Source organism: Oncorhynchus kisutch, linkage group LG14, assembly GCF_002021735.2.
Source record: "Oncorhynchus kisutch isolate 150728-3 linkage group LG14, Okis_V2, whole genome shotgun sequence".
Lineage (NCBI taxonomy): Eukaryota > Metazoa > Chordata > Actinopteri > Salmoniformes > Salmonidae > Oncorhynchus > Oncorhynchus kisutch.
Genome location: NC_034187.2, coordinates 31,829,171 through 31,843,479, shown reverse-complemented (window position 1 = coordinate 31,843,479; position 14,309 = coordinate 31,829,171). Strand labels below are relative to the sequence as shown.

At 42.8% G+C, this 14,309-nt stretch overlaps 1 protein-coding gene across 1 annotated transcript; it reads left to right on the top strand.

Moving 5' to 3' along the window:
- The first annotated feature begins 934 nt into the window (after positions 1-934).
- On the top strand, positions 935-9,679 carry LOC109903965 (chloride intracellular channel protein 4). Its single transcript, XM_031788256.1, has 5 exons — positions 935-1,065; positions 3,583-3,708; positions 3,861-3,967; positions 5,055-5,236; positions 6,696-9,679. The coding sequence occupies exons 1-5, from the start codon at positions 1,010-1,012 to the stop codon at positions 6,858-6,860; spliced, it is 636 nt and encodes a 211-aa protein (XP_031644116.1). The 5' UTR covers positions 935-1,009; the 3' UTR covers positions 6,861-9,679.
- Positions 9,680-14,309: the final 4,630 nt, after the last annotated feature.

The window sequence follows — 14,309 nt, the reverse complement described above, 5'->3', positions numbered from 1 at the left end:
GGCTTCATACACTGAGCATACGAAACATTAGTATTTTAATAGGCTTCATACACTGAGCATACGAAACATTAGTATTTTAATAGGCTTCATACACTGAGCATACGAAACATTAGCATTTTAATAGGCTTCATACACTGAGCATATGAAACATTAGGAACACCTTATTGAGTTGCACCCTGTTTTTGCCCTCAGAACAGCCTAAATTGGGGCATTAGTGAAAAATCAAACAGCGTGGCAGTTTTTGGCGCATTCCAACCGTTACGCCTGACACCTAATACCATACCCCTTTCAAAGGTACTTAAATCTTTTGTCTTGCCCATTCACCCTCTGAAGGACACACATACACAATCCAAGTCTCAATTGTCTTAAAGGTTAAATAAGGCTTTTTAAGCCGTCTCCTCCACTTCATCTACACTGATTTTGAAGTGGATTTAACAGGTGAACAATAAGGGATCACAGCTTTCACCTGGATTCACCTGGTCAGTCTTTCATGGAAAGAGCAGGTGTTCATAATGTTTTGTACACTCGGTGTGTATTTGTATTTTATATTCATACCTTTGCCTATTCGATCTGGCTAATGGCATTGAACTACGGTACTGCACCAAATTCATGTAAAAAAAAAAAAACCATCTGTGGTTCAGAACCGTATCTTGACCGTTATCCAGATTAGTGACCAGAAAGCACTCGTTTCAGTCTGCTACAGATGCATCTTTTACCAGAACAATGGGGTACCTGCCACATTTTTTCATTGATCATTTTCATAATTCAGGCAGTGTGTAACATCACACTGCCTTCAATAATAATTAAGTTTGAGAACCACTTCTCTAATCAATTAAGCCTGGTGCATTTTATTTGGTTTTACAGGAGCTTATCATACAAACACAATGTCATTTGAGTCATCCCTTATCTGTAAATAATGCTGCTGTAATCTGACCTTCTTCCCGATTCCTCTCAGGCGGGAAGTGATGGCGAGAGCATCGGGAACTGTCCGTTCTCACAGAGACTCTTCATGATCCTGTGGCTAAAGGGAGTGGTCTTCAATGTCACCACAGTGGACCTGAAGAGGTGAGGGAGAATGCACACCACCACGTTACACTAGCCTTCTCGCTCACTCCACCACCACGTCACGCTAGCTAGCTCATTTCCCCCAGAAGAGGTCAGCCTTCTATACTTCCTCTGCTCCTGGAAAGCCAGGGGAATGTTCTCTCTCGCTGTCTCTGTCTCTCAGAGCTTTTCTGGGCTCTCCACTAACACTCTGATCCAACCCCACCTCAAACATTTTCACCACCCTTACGGCTTATTTGTTTTTCCCATGACCTTTCCCAACCTGGAGAAATCTGGAAAATAAACAAGCTGCATTCTGGAGAGGCTGTTTGAGGTTGTGCTCACTTCCTCCCTAGATTTGGGGGTAAATTTGTATTTTTCTTACTCTAAAATCAAAGCAGAATCTAAAAGGATCGGCTTCCCCTCCCAAAGTCATTTGAAGTCATTTGAAGTCGATTTAGTCTTGGCTGAAAGTGCAGTAAAAGTTCTTGTCCATGTTCTGTAGAAGGCTGCCTGGCAGCTCCTTGCCCAACTATTATATTCCTCAATGCATCACCTGAACACTTCCTGATTCTTGTTTTTCCTCTTCCCAGGCCAGGGCTATTGCCATACAGTATGTGTGATTATTTTCAGATATAGTAATGGACTTGATTTCCATGGGCCTTTTAAAATTATTGACTGACAGTATAGTATACAGGAGGCTCTGATGAAGTGTTGTAGAGGGTATAGCTCAGCCATGCAGATACTTATGCATCACTTAGCATCTCTTCTCCTGAGAAATCTCAAACACTGCTACCTCTGCCAGGGTTGGTCCTGTGGGTAATCTAGAGTTGGAAACTAAACAAGACTGGGTAGTACACAGAGCAACCTTCTCTTTTTTACATTTGGAAGCACAGGGAAGTTGTCTTTGGCTATCTGTGAATGTATTTGCATATGTATCTATAACTGTGAGGGTGTGTACGAACGAGACGAGCTTCCAGAGGTCTTGTAAAAGGCAGTGGAGGATGTCCCGCCCACTTAAGTGTCTGTTTTCCCCTCTTTTGTCAAACATGTCTTTGTTCAGTTCTGACCACATAGTGCTTTGACCTTTAAAAAAAATGACTGATAAAGGCTTCTATTTTTCCACACAGTAGTGTGTTCACGCTCCAGTCAACAGAACGAGGCAAACTATTGTATTTAATCCTGTTTTATGGAACTCGAGGACGGTACATTTTCTAACCTTAATGTTATGACCTTGCTTTGGAAAACTGATCAAAAAGCCCTTTTGGCTGAATTTGAGTAACAGTTTAGTTATCTTTTTGAGAGTACACTTACCCCCACCCACTGTTCCTTAATGTTGCCATGGGGCGAGGGTGCTTCCTGTGCTCATGCCAAAGGATTGAGGTCACTTCCTGTTTTGGTGCCCCTGTGACTAGTTGGTCTTACGAGTCTGTTTCACAGCTCCCCTTGTAGGGAGACCGTAACCGCTGTTCTCTGCACATACCATTGGCCTGCATGTGACGCGGTCTCTATGGCTAGATTAGTGGTAGACTGTTCTCTGCATCAAAGTTCATTTGCGCTTTTTTTTTGTAAATTTTGCTCTGACATGACAACCCTGATAACTAACTAGCAGACAAAAACATTCTTCTGCTTTTTACTTTGTAATTGTCTTTTTTTTGTGGCTGATTATGGCACATGACTCGGGGCTACGTGCTGTTGATTGGTCATTCATCACTCACTCATTATGTTCTGTTGTTCATCTCACCTCCCAGAGACATCTGGAACAAAACCAAAAAAAATCACTGTGGACAGAAGAATGGACATGCGCATACATGACCCAGTTGAAAATAAAGTCCAACCCAGGGTGTGTGAGGGGGAGGACTGTGGAAGGCCAGAGTGGTCTGGAACAGTCTAGCATGGGACAGGGATTTGTTTCCTGTCTATTGGCCACAGCCCCCTCCACTGATCTGCAATAGAACTGGGCCCTGGGAGACACAGAATAACGCTTAATGATTGTTGATGATTTTAAAGAGTAAATAGACTAGATGGATTATAGGGATATAAAATGATAAGTGAGTAATCTGTGATGGCTCAGTTTGAGTATAGAACTTTATTATCCCTAGGGGAAACTTGGTTTTGTAGTGAAGTCATCTGTACAAACAAGACAGACATTTCAACAACATCAAGGAGAGAGAAAGGGGGATACCTTGTCAGTTGTACAACTGTATGCATTCAACTGAAATGTGTCTACCACATTTAACCCAACCCCTCTGAATCAGCTGCCTTAATCGACATCCACGTCATTGGCCCCTGGGGAACAGTGGGTTAATTGCCTTGCTCAGAGGTAGAATGACGGATTAAAAAAAAATATATATATTTTTAAATTATTATTATTATTTTTTTTACCTCTAGGATTCGATCCGAGCAATCTTTTGGTTACTGGCCCAACGCTCCTACCTGCCAGACTATCTCTAAACACCGTATAAGATAATAATTTGGCTGATTGGAATATTTACCAGTGTGTTGTGACAGCCACTAAATCTCTTCTCTGCTCCCTAGGAAGCCTGCAGACCTCCAGAACCTGGCCCCAGGCACACACCCTCCTTTCATCACCTTCAATGGTGAGGTCAAAACCGACGTCAACAAGATCGAGGAGTTCCTAGAGGATGTCCTCAGCCCACCCAAGTGAGTCGTCTGGTCTGGTTGGCAACAGCATTTCACACCCACTAGGCACTTCACATCAGACTGCCTCCACGAGTAGATACCTACGATACAGTATACACTCTGATTGTCAGATCTAACCAGGTGGATCATCGGTTTTGTGTGTGTGTGTGTAGGTTCACCAAGCTTGGCACCAGACACCCTGAGTCCAACACAGCTGGGATGGACATCTTTGCCAAGTTCTCAGCCTTCATCAAGAACTCCAAACCAGATGCCAACGAGGGTGAGCTTTCCATCCCTACACGATAGATAGATGTGTGTGTGTGTGTGTGTATATATCTATAACACACACATTTTAGTTCCAGGTTACTACTCAGAAGTCAGTGAAGAAGCAATACTTAGAAATGGAGTTACACTGGTGGTGCAGGAAGAGTTCTGTGGTTGCTAAGCGACAGTGGTAGCCTGAGGTGATTGGTGGCTGGGTGAGAGTGGGGGTCTGACACGGGAACACAGGGCTTTTGTTCTCTGGGGTGGCCTCTCTGTCCCCAGGCCCATTCCTTCCCCTGTCCCCCATGTCACCTGGCTGGGCTCTCTTTAAAAAAAATATAAACATCCAAACAGCCTGGTAAAAACAACCGAGAGAGATGGACGTGAGCTCAAAGCACCTCTCTTCCCTATCATATTGTGACCATGGGAAGACATGATTTGGACATGACAACAGGTGACGGTATACTGTAGCTTTGCCTCGGTCATATTGGCTAGTGTTTCTCTGTCTGTATGCTATGTTAATCTGTTTTATGACATACCAAAAGGACATGAACTGATACTGTATCTTGGATGGTATGGTTTCTATTCTCCACCCTGCTGTAATATTGACCCATCGTGATGTTTGGCTTTGAATTCCTTCTGGGCTATGTCAACACCACTGCTGACAGTCCTATCTGAATGATAAGCATGCCCTGTTTATAAGACTTTAACATGTCAAACGCATGCCTCGTCACACTCTCTCCAACTGCCTACATACTCTACAGTCAAATGAAATCAGTAGAATTTGCTCAGTAAACCACAGAGTCCAACCCCTGCTTTCTATGTTGGCTGAGTGGACCATGCCTTATTTGGGGTCTCGAAGAAAATGCTAAAAACTGTCAGTGAGGAATGTCTGTGAAAGTACTTATGCACGGCAGCTCTAGTTCTGCCATCTTGCTATGAAATGCTGCCCTCTGCTGTGTGTTTCCTGTAGTGTCTGTTTGGGAAGGTGTCCAGAATATTCAACACAATGCAGGCAGGCTGGTTTGTGAATGCTATAATGCAGTTGACAGTTGTTGTGATAGTGTAATGAGAGATGATGAATGATCCTTTTTGTGCTGTAGGTCTGGAGCGTGGGCTGTTGAAGACCCTGCAGAAGCTGGATGAATACCTGCGTTCCCCACTGCCTGACGAGATCGACCACAACAGCATCGAGGACATCAAAATCTCCACTCGCAAGTTCCTGGACGGTGACGAGATGACACTGGCTGACTGCAACCTCCTGCCCAAGCTGCACATCGTCAAGGTGAGACTGAGGGTATCAAAACAGGATATTCGACACACATTAGCAGAGTCCATGTAGTCCATGAGCCAGACCCCCAAATTTGGGCCTTTGGGCTCACTTGGGGTTACAATGTCTCTTAGTGAGTTCTTTGAAGGGCTATGGTCCTAGAGTTGGAAAATGTCTGGTAGTCGTTGCGAGAAGTGGAGCTTTCTCCGGTTATCACTTTCTTCCCTCCTTCCCATTTGTTTTTCCCTATTACTGAAGTTGTTGGTCACGTGTACCCTTTTTAACCATGTGTAATTGGAAAGTTTTGATTCACAACTATTCATCAGAACAATTTTTCTGAATGTTCAGGTCAACAGAACTTTGACCTTTGACCTCTAGAATTACCAGTATACATTGCTTTAAAAATTAAACCCTGATACATTGTTTGACAAGTGATTCTGGAAATATAACCAACTTTGAAAGCCACAGCTACAACTATTTAAAAATCACCCATATTATGCCACTGACAGAATAATTTAAGCTTAGCCATAGAATTCCATGTAGTGGGGCAGTTATGTTTTTGTATTGTAACTTTGGTGATAGAGGCACCACATTTCACACACACTGCTAAAACAGTTTAAAAATAATAAAAAAAGATTTGTAGATACACGGTCATCCCAGGATTCACACATTAATCACACAGAAGTATTTTTCCACCAAACAATTCAATAGGGTCTCGTTGGATCATGACCACGCCTGCATTAAATATTATTGTAGTATGCCCAATATCTTAAGTTCATAGTGATGTAGAATATATAACCAAATGACCCAGGAGTGTGTGTGAGAGCGCTGAGAGCTGTTGCCAGAGAATGTATGTTAATTTCGCTTAGATAAGCTGCCTCCAATGTCGTTTTAGAGAATTTGGCAGTACGTCCAACCGGCCTCACAACTGCAGACCACGTGTCACCACGGGCAAGACATGACTTTGGGAAACCCTTGTATAGGCTACTGACATTGTTGGTCATAGGGTAAAATCCATATGGGGGAAATGAATGGGATGGAGGGAAGAAAGTGTGATAACTAGAGACTGTTCAAAATACTGCACTGCTGTCATACATACTGCCACATCGTCACCCCAAATCAATTTTTATTTGTCACATGCGCCGAATACAGCCTGTGTAAACATTACCGTGAAATGCTTACAGAATTGGTTAGGAGCCCGTCAAACGGCAGCCATCTCCTCCGGCGCCGTTATTCCCCAAGTGAGCCTGACCGACTTTTATAGTGATCACTTATCAAAGCTACCTTTGCTGATCAGGTAGCCCAATGCTGGAATGCTGCTGTTTGCAAAACATCTTATGTACGGGTATCTTGGTAGCATATGCCATTCTGCGACCAAGTCATGTTGTACCACTCTTTGCCTGTAGAGGGACACGTTCTCTAGATGTTTGTTCTGAGACTAACTCACTTCATCAATGTCCTCCTCCATCCACAGGTGGTGACCAAGAAGTACAGAGGCTTTGACATTCCCAAGGACATGACAGGCATCTGGCAGTACCTGCAGAATGTCTATACGCGTGAGGAGTTCACCAACACCTGCCCCAGCGACAAAGAGATTGAGATCGCCTACCAAGACGTGGCCAAGAGGCTGGTCAAATAGGGCTACTCCATGCCCCCTCCCCCTACCACTGGGACGGGTCTGTTCAGACACGAGCAAGAACTATGAACTACCTTTCCTTAGCTCATTTAAAGCAAACCTAATGCATAAATATCTGATCCTTCCGTTCCCTTTTTATTTTTTGGAAGATTTCTTGAGTACATGAATCTCAAAGGTCCGTTGGTCATTGCTTTTTTGTTTTCTTTCTGTTATGATGATTGTTTCGAGGCGTCTGACTGGCGAGTTGGTCGAGCTACCTGCCAGATTGGATGCAGGCTAGTGTGTATCCGAGCTTATCAGTTTTGGGGGGCCATCGATACACACACTATAAAGTGGCCTTCCGGCTGACCCTCTGTTTCCACAAGGGAATATGGTCACAAGCGGTTTTTTTTCTGTTTGTTCAATATTGATTTGCATTTCATGCTTGCTATGAAAGTAACCATTACAAGACTGATTTTGTGTGTTGGTTTAAACAGTGTTGAAAGCTTCAGTGTTTTTGGCTCTAGAGAGTAAATGAGGGCAGGTGTCACTGCATGTACTGCATTAGACGCTAGGCCAAACCACAGTTGACATGTCAGCGCGATATGCTTAATTTTACTGTTGCGTTGCTTGAGTCAATTGGTATAACTATAATACAGGTAAGGCTACCTGTTGTCCAAGTTCTGATACCATTTACTCCATAACCTTGTATGTGGACACATGGGTGCAAACATCCATGACACTTATGCTACCTGAGCTCAGTCTACAGTCGGCTCAGATGTGCCAGGTCCTTAGATTAGATGTTTTCAGCTCAGAACAAGGGAACTTAAGATGCATGAAATATTAGATACTATGTAGCAAACAAAACCAACCTTTTTTAGACTTGTATGGGAATACAAACTGTCCTTCATCACTGCATTGCCTCATCTCACTGCTCCATATAGACACTGACACTCTTGGCAGTAATGCTCAATTTGCCCAAAATGAACATGTTTTTTTTCGCTCTCTGCTGTACAGTACGAAGGGAAATCTTTAGCTTGTGTTGTGCTGGCAGCAGTGGTAGTTTTCTATTACACTTCAGCCACCGAAAAGGGGACATTTTATTCGGGTCTCACTGTGGATTGAATGACTCCTGTTATCTAAACTAGTGAAGTAACAAAAACACACACTCGCCATCGTTCTCCTATCGCATACAGAAGATCCCCAATCAGCCATCAGAAAAGGTGACACTAAAGATATTTATGAGGATAGGCATCGGAGAGGAGACCGGTAATGTTGTGACTGTCATTTAGGATTTCATTTAGAAAGCTTTCAACGGTAGTGAGTGTATTCTCTCATAGTTTCAAAATGCTTTAGTGTGGATAAAGCAAAAATAGGTTTTGTTTTTTCTCCCCTTGTTTTGCTATCCTTTCAGACATTTGTTGTAATACAAATTTGATAAAAGGATTTGTAAATATTTGTTTTGATTATTCAGAGTTCAATGTGTAAATTGTATACATTCATTGGTTGGTTTGAATGGGGGGGGGGGGGGGGGGGGGTTACTGCTTGGGTTTTAGTACTAGAAGACATCTCCTCTGGCCTTATTTGTTTTCTCTTGCTCAGACGGTTTTCAAAAATCACTGCAATTACGACATGTATATGTCAATTTCAGAAGAAAAGATCCAGGCTATGTCATGGCTTTTTTTTTTTTTTAAACAATATTGACATTATTGAAATAAACCTATTATTGGCACTCTGGTTTGTGGGTGTGATTTGCCTGTGGGTTGTTCCAGAAAAGAGGATCAATGAGTTTTAACCAGCTAACTCATAAAAATGCAAAAATACCCAGATTTTTGAGGAATATAGAATTGGCATGCTATAATTTACTCATTAATCAACAACCCATATTCAAGACAACTTAAGCTTCCTAAATGAATCAGACAATCAAGATATATTTAACTGCTTATCATAGTTAGCTGGCTAACTATATGATCCTGCTTTCTGGAACACCCCTCTGGGCTAATGACCTGGTGGCCTACAGTTACTGTGTATGTCCTTGTGCTATGTTCAGTGGTGTAAAGGACTTAAGTACAAATACTTTAAAGTATTACTTAAGTTGTTTTTGGGGGTATCTGTACTTTACTATTTTATATTTTTGGACTACTTACTTCCTTACATTCCTAACGAAAATATTGTGCTTTTTACTCCATAAATATTTAGTAGTCATTACATATTGAATGTTTAGCAGGACAGGAAAATGGTCCAATTCACACACTTATCAAGAGATCACATGGTTGCCCCTACTGCCTCTGATCTGGTGGACTCACTAAACACATGCATCTTTTGCAAATACTGAGTGTTGGCGTGTGCTCCTGGCTAGCCGTAAAATATATATATATATATATATATATATATATATATATATATATATAAACAAGAAAATGGTGCCGTCTGCTTGGCTTAATATACAGAATAAAAAATTATTTATACTTTTACTGTTTGATACTTAAGTATATTTTTGCAATTATTTTAACTTTTTATACTTAAGTATAATTAGAACAAAAATAGTATTTTACTGGGTGACTTTTTACTTGAGTAACTTTCTATTTAAAACGTATTTGGGATCGATGTCCCTTCCATGGGACGGTTGTGCTAACGTAGGCTAATGCGATTAGCATGAGGTTGTAAGTAACAAAACAATTTCCCAGGATGTAGACATATCTGATATTGGCAGAAAGATTAACAAGAATTTAAGCAAACTGCATTGTCCAATTTACAGTAGTTATTACAGTGAAAGAATTCCATGCTATTGTTTGAGGGGTGCCTAATTTTGAACAAAGTTAGTAATAAACATATTGGGGATATTTGGGCAGTCTTGATACATTTTTAACAGAAATGCAATGGTTTATTGGATGTCTAAAACGTTGCACATACACTGCTGCCATCTAGTGGACATCTAAATTGCACCTGGGCTGAAATAATACATTATGGACTTTCTCTTGCATTTCAAAGATGATGGTACAAAAAAAATACAAAAGAACGGTTGTTTATTTTTCTTTATTTTTTTTACCAGATCTATTGTGTGTTATTCTCCTACATTCCTTTCACATTTCCACAAAGTTCAAAGTGTTTCCTTTCAAATGGTACCAAGAATATGCATATCCTTGCTTCAGGGCCTGAACTACAGGCAGTTAGATTTGGGTATGTCATTTTAGGCAAAAATTGAAAAAAAGGGTTGTATCCTTAAGAAGTTTTCTACTTTTTCCACCACTGGTTACAGTATGTGTTATTGATGGTAGACAGAGGAGCTGGACTAAGACCAGTTTCTTGTTTAACTAATTGACCTCTTCGTAGTTTTCACTATAGTGGAATGAATGTCCAACCCCTCCTTCCCCCCCTAAAGACGCCTTCAAAATCAGCCTCCAGCTTCAAGTTTTGGAGCCTGTCTGCTTCTTATTCTCTTCTGTTCCACTGCACAAACAAGTCAATTCTACTCGCAGATAATTCCCAAAGTTGTGCAAGCAGGAAGACGTGTGGAGGCGTACAATTGGGTGCCCTCCAGATCATTAAAGTATTATGTTTCACTCCCAGACATTCTCTTTTTTAACTGAATAGCATTGCCACACAGTCTCTCCTCATAACTCACACAGAGGAAATCCACCCAGACGTAAACAGATGGATGGACTGGAGCTGTGTGTGTGTCTGTCTGCCTGTGTCTCTGTCTGACTAAAACAAGGCTGGCTATCATTTAGAGTCAGACCACACATTCATTAGGGGGGAGGTTGTTATAGTGTATTAGGGTAATTGTGTCTTTTGTGTGAGGGAGGGGTTGTTGTGTGTCCGAAATGTTAAGCCCGTGCTGTGTTCCAGTCCCTGCTCTGCTCCGGGTGAGAACAGGGAGGCAGGAACCAGAAGACCAACAGGGGGAGCCAGTCACCATGATCTGCAATGGCCTTGTCTCCTGAGAGAAGATGACATGTGTCTGGTTACTATATGGCCATATGAATAGTGTTAAATTATGTTTTTGAGCAAGTGGTTGATTTTATTTTTATTTTTACCAAACAATGTTAAATGCACTTAAGACAATTGTTCAGCCAATACCCTTGTTCTTTAGAACTGAATGTCTTGTTTATGTGTTTATCTGTTGTCACAAGAATCCAATAGAAAAAATATAATTTCCCATATTTCACAATTCATGTCTGTTAGCATAGTGACTGACTGGTATCTCAGAGCACAGTAAGGTATTATTATATCTACCTGGCATTAGACCTCGTCCAGGGCAGCGCCAGAGGTTTACACGTTCCACACAACACCCATTTATACAGCTAGATAAATATTTACCCTAGCAAAGTATCTCACTCAAACGTACATAGTGATGTCCCAACTGGGCTTTAAACATGCAACCCTCTGGTTCCCTTAGCCCTAGAATGGGACATCGGGTTGCTGATGGGAAGGCAACATTAGGGGATAGCAGGCCATCTTAAAAACCTACACACTTCTCTATACTGAATAGAGTTGAATTATGTCGAGTCCAATTTAGTTTGATAGAGCCAGACAGTCTAAAGTGGATTTATGCTGTCGTCTTGAAGAAACAAAATGCCATTCATAGTCATTATCTGGCCTTTCGCATCCCTTGGCTCCTGATGAAGAACATGCTTATATTAGAGGCACATAGACTGGTGTTAAATGAACTTTTATGGACAAATATTATTTTCATGATAGTTTTTGCGCTGCCACTTTGACTGCCAAGAGCTGTTCACTGTTGATTTGTGCCACGGGCCGCAATACAAAGCACAGTGTTTAGCTTTCACTGTATAGGCCCAGGCTGTTCTGTTGAAAAATGTTAACGTACCCCTCACACGCACCTACCCACCCGAGACGCGAAAAGCGCCCGCTTCTGGCAAGGCGGGCACGCGGTGTGTTGTTGTTCTTGGAAGGCGACGGGGCAGAAACATTCCTCCCGGACTCCAGTTCTGTAAATCTCACAGCCCCATAATGCTTTCCATGCACTTTATCTGCGCCTTACATCTTCGGCAGCGTTGGCTTTATGGAGAAAATATTTTGGCATCCGACACGTCCCTATAGAAAAACACTGTGTCTGTGACTTGTTAGCGAAAGAAAAGCGCCGGGAGTTGGACATGTTGATCCTCCAGCAAGGTGTGTTTTTCTATCTGGCTTTATGAAAGTCACAAGCACCATGTATCGTGCTCCTATGACTTACGTATTCGTTTTTGGCTGTGTTAGAGGCCTTGTCTGTTATTATTTGCACAGGCCTACTGCTCTACAAGAAATACAGCCACAATCACCTTAAATAGCAGAGGTATAATCCTTTCCTCTGGGGGGTTGAGGGTAGGCTATTTACTGTATGTCTCTCTGCTGTGCTGCTAAGATCTTCATATGAAGTGTTTTAAGTTTTAATTTGCATGTGTTTTGGTTTATATCAGAAGTCAATGTTTTATTATTGGGCTATCAGATGTTAGCTGCAGCTGACTGACTGGTTCCATGTTTCATCTGATGGTTGACAGTTTCTGGCAACGTGATAGTGTCAGTGAGTGAGTTACTTTACAGGCCTGCCGTCTCCCATTGAGGACAATGTGCCAGTGGCTCAGCAACACAGCACTGTAGATGTGACTGGGGTACAGCAGGCGGCCAACAGCATTAAAGAGCATGTACATACAAGGTCTGTGCCAGTTACCACACAGCTTATGGCATTGTGGCGCCGTGTCACCCCTCCATCCTCTTAACAGGGCGGTCTACGAATGGAAAGAGTTATATTCTATTCAGAGGAGCCGTTCCCCGTGTTGCCTGCAGTTAACCATGGCGGGTTTGTGTGCACACTGTTTGTTTGAGGGTTCATTAAGATGTGGGAGAGAGGGTAGGTTTCTCAGCAGGGCATGAGGGACTCTTGTGGGAGATAGGGAGTTGTGGTGGTCTCTTTGGGCTGCCCAGTGAGCTGGTCTGGTGTCACCCCCCTGGCCCCTTCACTCACACATTGTGGTGAGTGTGGCTCTGTGCTGGCCTGGCAGTGAGGGGCCTACTACAGTCTGTGGAGGGTGGTCTGTGAGACAGCCCCTCAGGCCCCACTAGAGGACACTGTACCACACCAAGCCTGGAGGGAACAGTTTTCCTGACCTGGCAGAAACTGGAGTCATGGCCTGAATCCCAACTCACCCACTTCCCGTTGCCCCTCGCCCCCCATTTGCGCTTTCATGTACGCCTCCGCCATTTGCACAAGTGTCCCAAAGCTGAGGGAGTGAAAATTATTGAAGGTGTAGGGGCTAATTAGACCCTCAGCGACTTCAACCGAGGCTGCAGGCTTCAGAGTGAACTGCTATACCGCCAACACTGTGATATGTTTGGAGTTTGTGTAATTTCATACAAAATAATGGATAGGCGTGCCTAATTATGCCATGTTCATTTGTTTATCTCTGATTGTGAGACTTGACACACGTTACTGAGGTTAATATATTGTAAAAACAACAGTGGTGATTTGTTTATTAGGATTTCATGCTTGTTTTATTATTTTAAAGTGGAACATGAATTGCATCCTTCAAGTCAGGAGTGTGTCCTGAGGTTGATGAGTTTAGTGGCCCCATCGCCACTTCCTGGAAGTCAGGGAGTGTGTGTGAAAACTGCATACATGGAGTGTGTGTGAAAGTGGATGTGGTAAATAAGTGGGTGGATCAACAGAAGTGGGTGTATGGAAAGTGAATAAGCTAATTGGGCAGATTTGTTGCTGCTCAAGGCGGTTTTTCGTGGCTGATTGGGCTGCACGACGAGTCTCCTAACCTGCTACCCTAGTTTTCCTAAACTGCTATGTAAACATTTAAACTGAACCGCGGTGTTCTGGGCTATGGCTGGTCTAACCAATAATGGAGAGCTGATGTTACACCCATCGCTGTTGATCCACCCACTGATGTTACACCCATCACTGTTAATCCACCCACTGATGTTACACCCATCACTGTTAATCCACCCACCGATGTTACACCCATCGCTGTTAATCCACCCACTGATGTTACACCCATTCCTGTTAATGCACCCACTGATGTTACACCCATCGCAATTAATCCACCCACTGATGTTACACCCATCACTGTTAATCCACCCACCGATGTTACACCCATCGCTGTTAATCCACCCACTGATGTTACACCCATTCCTGTTAATGCACCCACTGATGTTACACCCATATCGCTGTTAATCCACCCACTGGTGTTACACCCATCGCTGTTAATCCACCCACTGATGTTACACCCATCGCTGTTAATCCACCCACTGATGTTACACCCATATCGCTGTTAATCCACCCACTGATGTTATACCCATCGCTGTTAATCCACCCACTGATGTTACACCCATCGCTGTTAATCCACCCACTGATGTTATACCCATCGCTGTTAATCCACCCACTGATGTTATACCCATCGCTGTTAATCCACCCACTGGTGTTACACCCATCGCTGTTAATCCACCCACTGGTGTTATACCCAT

Excerpts from the sequence above, each read along its gene's own strand:
- LOC109903965 (XM_031788256.1), top strand. The coding sequence starts at position 1,010 with ATGATCCTGTGGCTAAAGGGAGTGGTCTTCAATGTCACCACAGTGGAC. Across the intron at positions 1,066-3,582 it reads ACCACAGTGGACCTGAAGAG|GAAGCCTGCAGACCTCCAGA; the intron begins GTGAGGGAGAAT and ends TCTGCTCCCTAG. Across the intron at positions 3,709-3,860 it reads GATGTCCTCAGCCCACCCAA|GTTCACCAAGCTTGGCACCA; the intron begins GTGAGTCGTCTG and ends GTGTGTGTGTAG.